Source organism: Anolis sagrei, chromosome Y (assembly GCF_037176765.1).
Source record: "Anolis sagrei isolate rAnoSag1 chromosome Y, rAnoSag1.mat, whole genome shotgun sequence".
Classification (NCBI taxonomy): domain Eukaryota; kingdom Metazoa; phylum Chordata; class Lepidosauria; order Squamata; family Dactyloidae; genus Anolis; species Anolis sagrei.
The window spans coordinates 78,345,710-78,360,357 of NC_090035.1; the positions used below are offsets into that span (position 1 = coordinate 78,345,710).

The 14,648-nt window shown below is 46.9% G+C and overlaps 1 protein-coding gene across 1 annotated transcript in view; it reads right to left on the reverse strand.

Annotated features, from left to right (window-relative positions):
- LOC137095318 (delta-like protein C) overlaps positions 1-11,052 on the reverse strand; it is a 77,246-nt gene extending 66,194 nt beyond the window's left edge. Inside the window, exon 1 of the mRNA XM_067461811.1 lies at positions 10,787-11,052. Within this exon, the coding sequence (XP_067317912.1) occupies positions 10,787-10,834 (48 nt within the window). The 5' untranslated portion in view covers positions 10,835-11,052. The remainder of the gene's footprint in view (positions 1-10,786) is intronic.
- Positions 11,053-14,648: the final 3,596 nt, after the last annotated feature.

Here is a 14,648-nt window from a genome sequence, read left to right on the forward strand (position 1 = left end):
CTGGAGCATTGCAGCGCACCCAAATACCTGGGAGGCACTTTGGACCGTGCTCTGACCTACAAGAAGCACTGCCTGAACATCAAGCAAAAAGTGGGTGCTAGAAACAATATCATACGAAAGCTGACTGGCACAACCTGGGGATCACAACCAGACACAGTGAAGACATCTGCCCTTGCGCTATGCTACTCTGCTGCTGAGTATGCATGCCCAGTGTGGAACACATCTCACCACGCTAAAACAGTAGATGTGGCTCTTAATGAGACATGCTGCATTATCACGGGGTGTCTGCACCCTACACCACTGGAGAAATTACACTACTTAGCCGGTATTGCACCACCTGACATCCGCCAGGAAGTTGCAGCCAATAGTGAAAGGACCAAGTCAGAGACATCTCCAGCTCATCCCTTGTTTGGGTATCAGCCAGCACGCCAACGACTTAAATCTAGAAATAGTTTTGTAAGATCTACAGAGACACTCGCTGGAACACCTCAGCAAGCGAGAGTCCAAAAGTGGCAGGCTCAAACCCAGAACCTCAACCAATGACAGATACCAAATGAGAGACTCCCCCCTGGGCACACAGAAGACTGGGCGACTTGGAAGGCGCTGAACAGACTGCTCTCTGACACCACGAGATGCAGAGCCAACCTTCAGAAATGGGGCTACAAAGTGGAATCCACAACATGCGAGTGTGAAGAGCAAACCACTGACCACCTGCTGCAATGCAACATGCACAAGGGAGGACCTTCTTGCAGCAACACCAGAGGCACTCCAAGAGGCCAGATACTGGTCAAAAGACATTTAATCAACTACCAAGCTTGCAAATTTTGTGTTTTGTCTGTTTGTTTGTTTGCTTTGATCTGTTAGAAATGTAATATAATTGACTGGTTGCCCTGACACGACAAATAAATAAATAAAACAATGAGACTGACTATAGATCACAGACTTCCGGCTACAGATCAGCAGGCATTTACACACTTTCTGCATTCTTGGCAAGCTTTGAAAAACATCGGTCTCAAGCCATCCTGCTTTATTCCAAGCATCTTGAGGGATATCTTCAAGGCTACATCCTGCCAAATAAAACCAGGTGCTTACTTCGGATGTTGAGGCCCCGGTCTTTCCGACATGATTCATGTTCCACAGAAGCATAGTTCCTGAGCAAATAGGCACATTTCTTAGAAACACTTTCCCTTTGCCATGCACTTTTTTCTGTGTCAGGAGTGACTTGAGAATCATAGACTCAAAGAGTTGGAAGAGACCTCGTGGGCCATCCAGTCCAACCCCATTCTGCCAAGAAGCAGGAATATTGCATTCAAATCACCCCTGACAGATGGCCATCCAGCCCCTGCTTAAAAGCTTCCTAAGAAGGAGCCTCCACCACACTCCGGGGCAGAGAGTTCCACTGCTGAACGGCTCTCACAGTCAGGAAGTTCTTCCTCATGTTCAGATGGAATCTCCTCTCTTGTAGTTTGAAGCCATTGTTCCACATCCTAGTCTCCAGGGAAGCAGAAAACAAGCTTGCTCCCTCCTCCCTGTGGCTTCCTCTCACATATTTATACATGGCTATCATATCTCCTCTCAGCCTTCTCTTCTTCAGGCTAAACATGCCCAGCTCCTTAAGCCGCTCCTCATAGGGCTTGTTCTCCAGACCCTTTAGTCTCCAGGGAAGCAGAAAACAAGCTTGCTCCCTCCTCCTCCCTGTGGCTTCCTCTCACATATTTATACATGGCTATCATATCTCCTCTCAGCCTTCTCTTCTTCAGGCTAAACATGCCCAGCTCCTTAAGCCGCTCCTCATAGGGCTTGTTCTCCAGACCCTTGGTCATTTTAGTCGCCCTCCTCTGGACACATTCCAGCTTTGTTGTCATCTGTCCCTGGTTTTAAGAGTTCCCAAACATGCAACACACTCTCCTTTCCCATCGAGGATGCCTAGGCACAAGTCAACAGACAAGCAAAGCCCATATAACACTGTTTCTCAACCTGGGGGTCGGGACCCCTGTGGGGGTCACGAGGGGGTGTCAGAGGGGTTGCCAAAGACCATCAGATAACATAGTATTTTTCGTTGCTACTTCACAACTGTCATTCTGTTGGTCATGGGGGTTCTGTGTGGAAAGTTTGGTCCAATTTTATCGTTGGTGGGGGTTGAAAATACTATTTCATTGTGGGTGAACTATAAATCCCAACAACTACAACTCCCAAATGGCAAGGTCTATTTTCTCCAAACTCTACCAGTGTTCACATTTGGGCATATTGAGTATTTGTGCCAAGTTTGATCCAGATCCATCATTGCTTGAGTCTACAGCGTTCAGAAGGCTCTTTGATTTAAGGTGAACTATAAATCCCAGCAACTCCAGCATTACCAAATGACAAAATCAATCACCCCCAACCCCACCAGTATTCAAATTTTGGGCGTATCGGGTATTTGTGCCAAATTTGGTCCCGGGAATGAAAATTCATCCTGCATATCAGATATTTGCATTACAATTCATAACAGTAGCAGAATGACAGTTGTGAAGTAGCAACGAAAATAACGTTATGGTTGGGGGTCACCACAACATGAGGACCTGTACTAAGGGGTCGCGGCATTAGGAAGCTTGAGAACCACTGCCATATAAGGTCCTGATTACACCACATTGCTTTGAACTTAGGAATCTAGGAGATGTACCTTTCGGAAGAGAAAAAAATGACACACACACACACACACACACACACAATACAAATCCCAAAGGCAATTTCCGCTCGGTCTCAGATTTCAAGTATTGGATTAACTTTACATAAAAGGTAATGGTTTCCCCTTGACATTAAGTCTAGTTGTGTCCAACTCTGGGGGTGCTTATCTCAATTTCTAACCCCAAAAGCTGGCGTTGTCCATAGATACCTCCAAGGTCATGTGGCCAGCATGACTGCATGGAGTGCCATTACCTTCCCACCGGAGCAGTAAAGATTGGTTTAAAGCCAACCTTAAAAACTGTGGCATAGACACTGAGAACTGGGAAGCCCTGGCCCTTGAGCCTCTAACTAGAGGTCAGCTGTGACCAGCAATGCTGTAGAATTTGAAGAGGCAAGAAAGGAGGGCGAAAGAGAGAAACATGCCAAGAGAAAGGTGCAACAAGCCAACCCCGACCGGGACCGCCTTCCACCTGGAAACCAATGCCCTCACTGCGGAAGAAGATGCAGATCAAGAATAGGGCTCCACAGCCACCTACATACTCACTGCCAGTACACCAATCTTGGAAGACAATCCTACTTGGACAATGAGGGCTTGCCTAAGTAAGTAAGGTAAAGGTAAAGGTAAAGGTAAAGGTAGACCCCTGACATTAAGTCCAGTCATGTCTGACTCTGGGGTGTGGTGCTCATCTCCATTTCTAAGCTGAAGAGCCAGCGTTGTCCGTAGACACCTCCAAGGTCATGTGGCCGGCATGACTGCATGGAGCGCCGTTAAGTAAGTAAGTAAGTACATAAAAGGTAAAGTTTTCCCCTTGACATTAAGTCCGGTCATGACCAACTCCCCCTCATCTCCATTTCTAACCCAAGTGCTCATTTCTAACCCCAAAAAGTGCTCATCTCAATTTCTAACCCCAAAAGCTGGCGTTGTCCATAGATACCTCCAAGGTCATGTGGCCAGTATGATTGCATGGAGTGCCGTTACCTTCCCACTGGAACAGTAAAGATGGGTTTAAAGACAACCTTAAAAACTGTGGCATAGACACTGAGAACTGGGAAGCCCTGGCCCTTGAGCGCTCTAACTAGAGGTCAGCTGTGACCAGCAATGCTGTAGAATTTGAAGAGGCACGAATGGAGGGCGAAAGAGAGAAACGTGCCAAGAGGAAGGTGCGACAAGCCAACCCCGACCGGGACCGCCTTCCACCTGGAAACCAATGCCCTCACTGCGGGAGAAGATGCAAATCAAGAATAGGGCTCCACAGTCACCTATGGACGCACCACCAGGATACTACACCTGGAGTACCATCATCCTTGGACTACAAGGGATTGCTAAGTAAGTAAGTAAGTACATAAAAGGTAAAAGTTTCCCCCTGACATTAAGTCCAGTTGTGACCGACTCTGGAATATGGTGCTCATCTCCATATCTAACCCCAAAAGCAGGCGTTATCCATAGATACCTCCAAGGTCATGTGGCCAGCATGACTGCATGGAGCGCTGTTACCTTCCCGCCGGAGCAGTACCTATTGACCTACTCACACCTGCATGTTTTCGAATTGCTACGTTGGCAGAAGCTGGGGCTAACAGCAGGAGCTCACCCCACTCCCCGGATTCGAACCGCCAACCTTTCGGTCAGCAAGTTCAGCAGCTCAGTGGTTTAACCCGCTGCACCACTAGGGGGGCCCTAACTTCACATATTGATCCAGAACTTACATTTCTTTGGTCACTTTTCTTGGATGCCTCCAAGCTGACTGAAACCTATGACAGCCCTCTCCTGGTCAGATTTTTTTTTTCAGAGGAGGATTGCAATGGGCATTATCTGTGAGATTGTGACTTGCCTTTGAAGATAGTTCGGAAGCTTCAAATGGTCCAGAGATTAGCAGCCAGGTTACTAACTGGAGCGCCGTTCAGGGAGAGAACCACTCCCATGTTGCGGCAGCTCCATTGGCTGCCAGTCTGCTTTTGAGCTAAATACAAAGTGTTGGTTCTTACCTTTAAAGCTCTAAACAGCTTAGGTCAGTGTTTCTCAACCTGGGGGGTCGGGACCCCTGGAGGGGTCGCGAGGGGGTGTCAGAGGGGTCACCAAAGACCACCAGAAAACACAGTGTTTTCTGTTGGTCATGGAGGTTCTGTGTGGGAAGTTTGGCCCAATTCAATCCTTGGTAGGGTTCGAATGCTCTTTGATTGTAGGTGAACTATAAATCCCAGCAACTACAACTCCCAAATGTCAAGGTCTATTTCCCCCAAACTCTACTAGTGTTTACATTTGGGCATACTGAGAATTCGTGCCAAGTTTGGTCCAGATCCATCATTGTTTGAGTCTACAGTTTTCTCTGGATGTAGGTAAACTACAACTCCCAAAACTCAAGGTCAGTGCCCACCAAACCCTTCCAGTATTTTCTGTTGGTCATGGGAATTCTGTGTGCCAGGTTTGATTCAGTTCCATCGTTGGTGGAGTTCAGAATGCTCTTTGATTGTAGGTGAACTATAAATCCCAGCAATTACAACTCCCACAGGACAAAATCAATCCCCTCTCCCAATCTGTTACTATTCATAACATCAGTGAACTATAAATCCCAGCAACTACAACTCCCAAATGTCAAGGTCTATTTTCCCCAAACTCTACTAGTGTTTACATTTGGGCATACTGAGAATTCGTGCCAAGTTGGGTCCAGATCCATCATTGTTTGAGTCCACAGTTCTCTCTGGATGTAGGTAAACTACAACTCCCAAAACTCAAGGTCAGTGCCCACCAAACCCTTCCAGTATTTTCTGTTGGTCACGGGAATTCTGTGTGCCAAGTTTGATTCAGTTCCATCGTTGGTGGAGTTCAGAATGCTCTTTGATTGTAGGTGAACTATAAATCCCAGCAATTACAACTCCCACAGGACAAAAATCAATCCCCTCTCCCAATCTGTTCCTATTCATAACATCAGCAAAATGAGTTATAAGTAGCAACGAAACTAAAATGGCAACAGCACAACAACAGAGAGGAAGCAGGCAGGGACATCAGTAATTACCTCTCAACAAAAGTTTGCCCCAGGCGCAGTCAGGCCATTATATGCTAATCAAGGTGGTCAGTTGAAACATTCACACCTAGCTCCAACAGACAAGAGTCCTTTGCCCCACCCTGGTCATTCCACAGATATATAAACCCATTTTCCTAGTTCCAACAGACCTCACTACCTCTGAGGATGCTTGCCAAAGATGCAGGCGAAACGTCAGGAGAAAATGCCTCTAGAACATGGCCATACAGCCCGAAAAAACCTACAACAAAGTAGCAACGAATCTAATGTTATGGTTGGGGGTCACCATAACACGAGGAAGCATAGTAAGGGGTCGTGGCATTAAGAAGGTTGAGAAACACTGGCTTAGGTCCAGACTATTGGACAAACCACATCTCCCTCTACAGACCAACTCGGACACTGCGGTCATCGGAGGAGGTCCTCCTCTCAATTTCACCCCAGTCCCAAGCACGACTGGTGGGAACAAGGGAAAGGGCCTTCTCCGTGGCTGCCCCCCATCTTTGGAACTCCCTTCCTAAGGAGTTAAAGGTGGCCCCCTCAGCTGAAGACATACCTTTGCTCACTGGCTTACGAGGAGGAGGAATAGTAGTAGTTGACAATACTACCATTATACCTGATTAATAGTTGCCATCCGTATCCGTGCCCTGCTCGCTCCACCAGCTCAAGAGATATCTTGAGCAATGATTATTTATTTATTTACTTATTTAAAACTTTTATATCTCGATCTTCTCTACCTCCGTATAATGCACAAATACAACTAAATACATCTTAAAACATAATAAGTTAAAATACAGACAGAATAAATACATATAAGCCAAATCGCCAAAACAGAATCTAGTTCAACTTAGTCCGCAAATGTGGTCAGTAATAATTGGATTATTGCTGGACTCAACCAAATTATTCTGGGAATGTATTGTCGAAGGCTTTCATGGCTGGAATCACTAGGTTCTTGTGGGTTTTTTCGGGCTATAGGGCCATGTTCTAGAGGCATTCTCTCCTGACGTTTCGCCTGCATCTATGGCAAGCATCCTCAGAGGTAGTTTTCGGGCTATAGGGCCATGTTCTAGAGGCATTCTCTCCTGACGTTTCGCCTGCATCTATGGCAAGCATCCTCAGAGGTAGTTTTCGGGCTATAGGGCCATGTTCTAGAGGCATTCTCTCCTGACGTTTCGCCTGCATCTATGGCAAGCATCCTCAGAGGTAGTTTTCGGGCTATAGGGCCATGTTCTAGAGGCATTCTCTCCTGACGTTTCGCCTGCATCTATGGCAAGCATCCTCAGAGGTAGTGAGGTCTGTTGGAATTAGGACAATGGGTTTATATATCTGTGGAATGGCTGGGGTGGGGCAAAGAGCTCTTCCCTGCTGGAGCTAGGTGTGAATGTTTCAGCTGACCACCTTCATTAGCATTTGAAGGCCTGGCTGAGCCTGGGAAAATCTTTTGTTGAGAGGTGTTAAGATGTGCCTGGTTGTTTCCTCTCTGCTGTTTTGCTGTTGTAATTTTAGAGTCCCCGGTGGCTCAGTGGGTTAAAGCACTGAGCTGCTGAGCTTGTTGATCGAAAGGTCGCAGGTTCGATTCCGGGGAGCGGCGTGAGCTTCCGCTGTCAGCCCTAGCTTCTGCCAACCTAGCAGTTCGAAAACATGCAAATGTGAGTAGATCAATAGGTACCGCTCCGGCGGGAAGGTAACGGCGCTCCATGCAGTCATGCCGGCCACATGACCTTGGAGGTGTCTACGGACAACGCTGGCTCTTCGGCTTAGAAATGGAGATGAGCACCACACCCCAGAGTCAGACATGACTGGACTTAATGTCAGGGGACTACCTTTACCTACCTTTACCTTTAGCCAGATTTTGTTCATTTTCATGGTCATACACAACATACAAACAATCTACAGACCCACCAAGAAAATCCAACAAATGCTACGTTCAGCAAAGGACAAGAGGGATCCTCTCACCTCTGCAGGAGTCTACCATGTACCCTGCAAGTCTACATAGGGACCACCAAATGCAGCGTTGCCCAGACACAAATGAAGGAACATGAAAGGCACTGCAGACTACTTTAACCAGAGAAGTCAGCCATAGCAGAGCACTTGATGAACCAGCCTGGACACAGCATTTTATTTGAGAAGACAGAAATGCTGGACCACACCAACAACCACCATGTCAGACTACACAGAGAAGCCATTGAAGTCCACAAGCATGTGGACAATTTCAACAGAAAGGAGGAAACCATGAAAATGAACAAAATCTGGCTACCAATATTAAAAAACTCTAAAATTACAACAGCAAAACAGCAGAGAGGAAACAACCAGGCACATCTTAACACCTCTCAACTGATCAAGAATTTAGGACGTCCCGTTTATGCATCCGAGAAAAATGACCAAAGAATTATTATTTTTGTCCTATCAGGAGCGACTTGAGAAACTGCAAGTCACTTCTGGTATGAGAGAATTGGCCGTCTGTGGGCAAAACGTCAGGAGATAATGCTTCTGGAACATGGCCAGACAGCCCAAAAAACTCACAGCAACCCAATAATAATTTTTTTTTTGGTTGTGTCAGGAGCAACTTGAGAAACTGCAAGTCGCTTCTGGTGTGAGAGAATTGGCCGTCTGCAAGGACGTTGCTCAGGGGACATTGCACGGATGATTTGATGTTTTTATCATCCTTGTGGGAGGCTTCTCTCATGTCCCCGCATGAGAACATGGAGCTGATAGAAGGAGCTCATCCGCCTCTCCTCGGATTCGAACCTGCGACCTGTTGGTCTTCAGTCCTGCCGGCACAGGGGTTTCATTATGTTCTGTGATATTCAGTCCTGTCAGCACAGGGATCTATAGTTCACCTCTAATCAAAGAGCATTCTGAACTCAACCAACGATGGAATTGAATCAAACTTGGCACACAGGACTCCCACGACCAACAGAAAACACTAGAAGGGTTTAGTGGGCATTGATGTTGAGTTTGGGAGTTGTAGTTCACCTACATCCAGAGAACACTGTGGACACAAACAATGATGGATCTGGACCAAACTCTACACGAATTCTCAATATGCCCAAATGTGAACACTGGTGGAGTTTGGCGTCACCGGAGGCTCCAAAGAAATGAGAAGGCGGAAAAAAGCAGAGTCCTGGTCTGACCTTGGGAGTGAAGAAGGAGGGTCAGCCTTGGTTGGGAATCGGATGGAATCCCAGGCTTTCTTTTTGGAGGAAGGAACTGACAAAACCCAATTCTGAAGCTAAGAAATGCTGGAATTCAGAAGTAAACCAGGCAACTTAAATGTACATATTCAGGCATGGGCCAATTTGGACCTTCCAGGTGTTTTGGACTTCAACTCCCACCATTCCTAACAGCCTCAGGCCCCTTCCTTTTCCCCCTCAGCCGCTTAAGCGGCTGAGGGGGAAAAGGAAAGGGCCTGAGGCTGTTAGGAATGGTGGGAGTTGAAGTCCAAAACACCTGGGAGGGTCCAAACTGGTCCATGCCTTCCCTATGACCTTACACTCACCATAAATACACATCTGTTAGCCAACCCAATCTGCTTTCTTGGGTCAGTCTTTGCAAGGAAGGGCATGAGAAATGTCAACAGATTCCCCCATATCTAAAGCTTGCAATCAGAATCTGCGAAGCCCACCTCCTTCAAGATGAACTGAACCACCTCAACTGGGCTCTCCAGGCCAAGGGAGACTCCACCTCAGACATCAGAAGAGCTGCAAGACAACCGAGAAGAAGCCACGAGAGTCAAGATGAAGATCCACCCAGAGGAAAAGTGTTCCTGCCATACATCAAGGGAACCACTGACCGCATAGGGAAGCTGATGAGGAAACACAACATACAAACAATCTACAAACCCACCAAGAAAATCCAACGAATGCTACGTTCAGCAAAGGACAAGAGGGATCCTCTCACCTCTTCAGGAGTCTACCGTGTACCATGCAGCTGTGGACAAGTCTACAGAGGGACCACCAAACGCAGAAATGCCCAGACACGCATCAAGGAACATGAAAGGCACTGCGGTCTAAGTCAACCAGAGAAGTCATCCATAGCAGAGCACCTGATGAACCAACCTGGACACAGCAGATTATTTGAGAAGACAGAAATGCTGGACCACTCCAACAACCACCATGTCAGACTACACAGAGAAGCCATTGAAATACACAAGAAGCATGTGGACAATTTCAACAGAAAGGAGGAAACCATGAAGATGAACAAAATCTGGCTCCCAGTATTTAAAAAAACCTCAAAAATTGCAACAGCAAAACAACAGAGAGGAGAAAGCTGAGAGGAGATATGATAGCCATGTATAAATATGTGAGAGGAAGCCACATGGAGGAGGGAGCAAGCTTGTTTTCTGCTTCCTTGGAGACTAGGACACAATGGAACAATGGCTTCAAACTACAAGAGAGGAGATTCCATCTGAACATGAGGAAGAACTTCCTGACTGTGAGTGCCGTTCAGCAGTGGAACTCTCTGCCCCAGAGTGTGGTGGAGGCTCCTTCTTTGGAAGCTTTTAAGCAGAGGCTGGATGGCCATTTGTCAGGGGTGATTAGAATGCAATATTCCTGCTTCTTGGCAGGGGGTTGGACTGGATGGCCCAGGAGGTCTCTTCCAACTCTTTGATTCTATGATTCTATGATTCTATAAGCAGGCAGGGACATCTAATTACCGCTCAACAAAAGTTTGCTCCAGGCACAGTCAGCCCATTGTATGCTAATCACGGTGGTCAGTTAAAGCATTCACACCTAGCTCCAGCAGACAAGAGCTCTTTGCCCTTTGCCCCACCCCAGCCATTCCACAGATATATAAACCCATTGTCCTAGTTCCAACAGACCTCACTACCTCTGAGGATGCTTGCCATAGATGCAGGCGAAACGTCAGGAGAAAATGCCTCCAGAACATGGCCATACAGCCCGGAAAAAACCCACAAGAACCCAGTGATTCCAGCCATGAAAGCCTTCGACAATACTTCCAAGCAGAGCTGGAAAAAAGATAGATTAAGCCAAGCCACCTTGCTCCCCAAATCCTTGGGCGCATCAAGCTTTTGGGGGGCAATCTTTGGGGGATCCAAGTGGGCACCCTCCTTGGGAAAAGCATCCCCCCGAGCCTGGACTCACCAAACGGGCGCAGAAGAGGGCGAGGAAGCCGGCCACGAAGAGAGCCATGAGGTCCCCAAATCGGTGCCAACAAGGCGCACGGAGTCCACGCGCAAAAAGAGGCAGAGGATCCAAACAACGCTCAGGAAAAGAGATCACGCAAAGGAAGCCAAGGAGAAGAGGGGCTGCTGGTGCCTTTGCTCCTGTTGCTGAAGGTCCCACCCCTCCTTGAGAAGAAACTGGACGGCAAAGAAGGAGAAGAGGAAGGCACCCCCGACTGTGTCCAAAAGGCGCACCGGATTTATGAATGGAGAGGCGCGCGCCAAGGCTTTTATGGAGAGGTGGGTGGGGCACCGCCCCTTGGGGGTCCTAGCCACGCCCCCTAGGCTTTGGTCACACCCCTCTGGGTGGGCTTTGTGGGATAAAGTGTTCCTCCTTCCACTCCAAAAACTCAAAAGGGGAATGCAGCCCTTCCTTCCTTTCCAAAAGAACTTTCTTTCTTCTCCTTCCCAAATGGCAAGGTTTGTCAAGAGACCCACTTGGAGAGGCAGAGCGAAAACACATGAAATGCAAGGTTCTTGTGGGTTTTTTCGGGCTATAGGGCCATATTCTAGAGGCATTCTCTCCTGACCTTTCGCCTGCATCTATGGCAAGCATCCTCAGAGGTCTGTTGGAATTAGGAAAAAGGGGTTTATATATCTGTGGAATGGCTGGGGTGGGGCACAGAGCTCTTCTCTGCTGGAGCTAGGTGTGAATATGTATTGTCCAAGGCTTTTATGGTTGGAATCACTAGGTTCTTGTAGGTTTTTTCGGGCTATAGGGCCATGTTCTAGAGGCATTCTCTCCTGACGTTTCGCCTGCATCTATGGCAAGCATCCTCAGAAGTAGTGAGGTCTGTTGGAATTAGGACAATGGGTTTATATATCTGTAGAATGACCAGGGTGGGGCAAAGAACTCTTCCCTGCTAGAGCTAGGTGTGAATGTTTCAACTGACCACCTTCATTAGCATTTGAAGGCCTGGCTGAGCCTGGGAAAATCTTTTGTTGAGAGGTGTTAAGATGTGCCTGGTTGTTTCCTCTCTGCTGTTTTGCTGTTGTAATTTTAGAGTTTTTTAATACAGGTAGCCAGATTTTGTTCATTTTCATGGTTTCCTCCTTTCTGTTGAAATTGTCCACATGCTTGTGGATTTCAATGGCTTCTCTGTGTCGTCTGACATGGTGGTTGTTGGAGTGGTCCAACATTTCTGTGTTCTCAAATAATATGCTGTGTCCAGGCTGGTTCATCAGGTGCTCTGCTATGGCTGACTTCTCTGGTTGAAGTCGTCTGCAGTGCCTTTCATGTTCCTTGATGTGTGTCTGGGCAATGCTGCTGCGTTTGGTGGTCCCTCTGTAGACTTGTCCACAGCTGCATGGTATACGGTAGACTCCTGCAGAGGTGAGAGGACCCCTCTTGTCCTTTGCTGAACGTAGCATTGGTTGGATTTTCTTGGTGGGTTTGTAGATAGTTTGTATGTTGTGTTTCCTCATCAGCTTCCCTATGCAGTCAGTGGTTCCTCCTTCCACTCCAAAAACTCAAAAGGGGAATGCAGCCCTTCCTTCCTTCCAAATGAACTTACTTTCTTCTCCTTCCCTAATGGCGAGGTTTGTCAAGGAACCTACTTGGAGAGGCAGAGCAAAAGCACATGAAATGCACTTCAGACATTTAACCAGAGAAGTCAGCCATAGCAGAGCACCTGATGAACCAACTTGGACATAGAATAATATTTGAGAAGAAGCCACGAGAGTCAAGACGAAGATCCATCCAGAGGAAAAGGGTTCTTGCCATACATCAGTGTTTCTCAACCTGGGGGTCGGGACCCCTGGAGCGGTCGCAAGAGGGTGTCAGAGGGGTCGCCAAAGACCATAAAAAACAGTATTTTCTGTTGGTCATGGAGGTTCTGTGTGGGAAGTTTGGTCCAATTCTGTTGTTAGTGGGATTCGGAAAGCTCTTTGATTGTAGGTGAACTATTAATCTCAGCAATTACAACTCCTAAATGTCAAGATCTGTTTTCCCCAAACTCCACCAGTGTACACATTTGGGCATATTGAATATTCATGCCATGTTTGGTCCAGAGCCATCATTGTTTGAGCCCACAGTCCTCTCTGGATGTCGGTGAACTACAACTTCAAAACTCAAGGTCAGTCCCCACCAAACCCTTCCAGTATTTTCTGATGGTCATGGGAGTTCTGTGTGCCAAGTTTGGCCCAATTCCATAGTTGGCGGAGTTCTTTGATTGTAGGTGAACTATAAATCCCAGCAACTACAACTCCCAAATGATAAAATCAATCCCGCCCCCCCCCCCCCCCAACCCCACCAGTATTCTAATTTGGGCATATCGAGTAAATTTGGTCCAGTGAATGAAAATGCATCCTGCATATCAGATATTTACATTACGATTGATAACGGTAGCAAAATTAGTTATGAAGTAGCTACAAAATTAATTGTATGGTTGGGGGTCACCACAACATGAGGAACTGTATTAAGGGGTCACGACATTAGGAAGGTTGAGAAACACTGCCATACATCAAGGGAACCACTGACCGCAGAGGGAAGCACATGAGGAAACACAACATACAAACTATCTACAGACCCACCAAGAAAATCCAACAAATGCTACGTTCAGCAAATGACAAGAGGGATCCTCTCACCTCTGCAGGAGTCTACCGTATACCATGCACACTATGTGGACATGTCTACATAGGGACCACCAGACGCAGCAGCATTGCCCTCACGCGAATCAAGGAACATGACTACTTCAACCAGACTACTTCAACCAGAGACTACTTCAACACATATGTCCAGCCACTACCAGAAGGGACAGAAAGTTTCATCTATGCTGATGATCGTGTTATCAAGCTTTCTGCTTGAGTGGTGATAACACGATCATCAGCATAGATGAAATTGCTGTCCCTTCTGGTAGTGGCTAGTCATATGTGTAAATGTTAAACGTTGATGGAGCAAGCACGCTCCATTGAGGCAGGCCGTTCTGTTTTCGCCATCTGCTTCTCTGGCCTGGAACTCAACAAAAAAGCTCCTGTTTTGTAGCAGATTTCCTATGAAGTGAGTGAGATGGTCCTTTGTGATATTATACAGTTTTTTCAGGAGGAGGTGATGATTTACAGCAGTGGTTCTCAACCTTCCTAATTCAGCGACCCCTTAATACAGTTCCTCATGTTGTGGTGAACCCCAACCATAACCCTAACATGTAAATAATGATCTGCAGGATGTACTTTCATTCACTGGAGCAAATTTGGCACAAATACCCGGTATGCCCAAATTTGAATACTGGTGGGGTTGGCGGGGGGATTGATTTTGTCATTTGGGAGTTGTAGTTGCTGGGATTTACAGTTAACCTGGAAACAAAGAGCATTCTGAACCTCACCAACAATGGAATTGAACCAAAGTTGGCACACAGAACTCTCATGACTAACAGAAAATACAGGAAGGGTTTGGTGGACATTGACCTTGAGTTTGGAAGTTGTAGTTCGCCTACATCCAGAGAACACTGTGGGCTCAAACAATGATGGATCTGGACCAAAGTTGGCATGGGTACTCAGTATGCCCAAATGTGAAAACTGATGGGGTTTGGGGAAAATAGACTTTGACATTTGGGAGTTGTACTTGCTGGGATTTGTAGTCCACCTACAATCAAGGAGCATTCTGAACCCCAGCAATGATAGAATTCGGCCAAAGTTCCCACACAGAACCTCCATGACCAACAGAAAATACTGTGTTTTCTGATGGTCTTTGGCGACCCCTCTGACACGCCTTCGTGACCCCCCCAGGGGTCCCGACCCCCAGGTTGAGAAACACTGATTTACAGAATCATAAGGTACTGACAGGT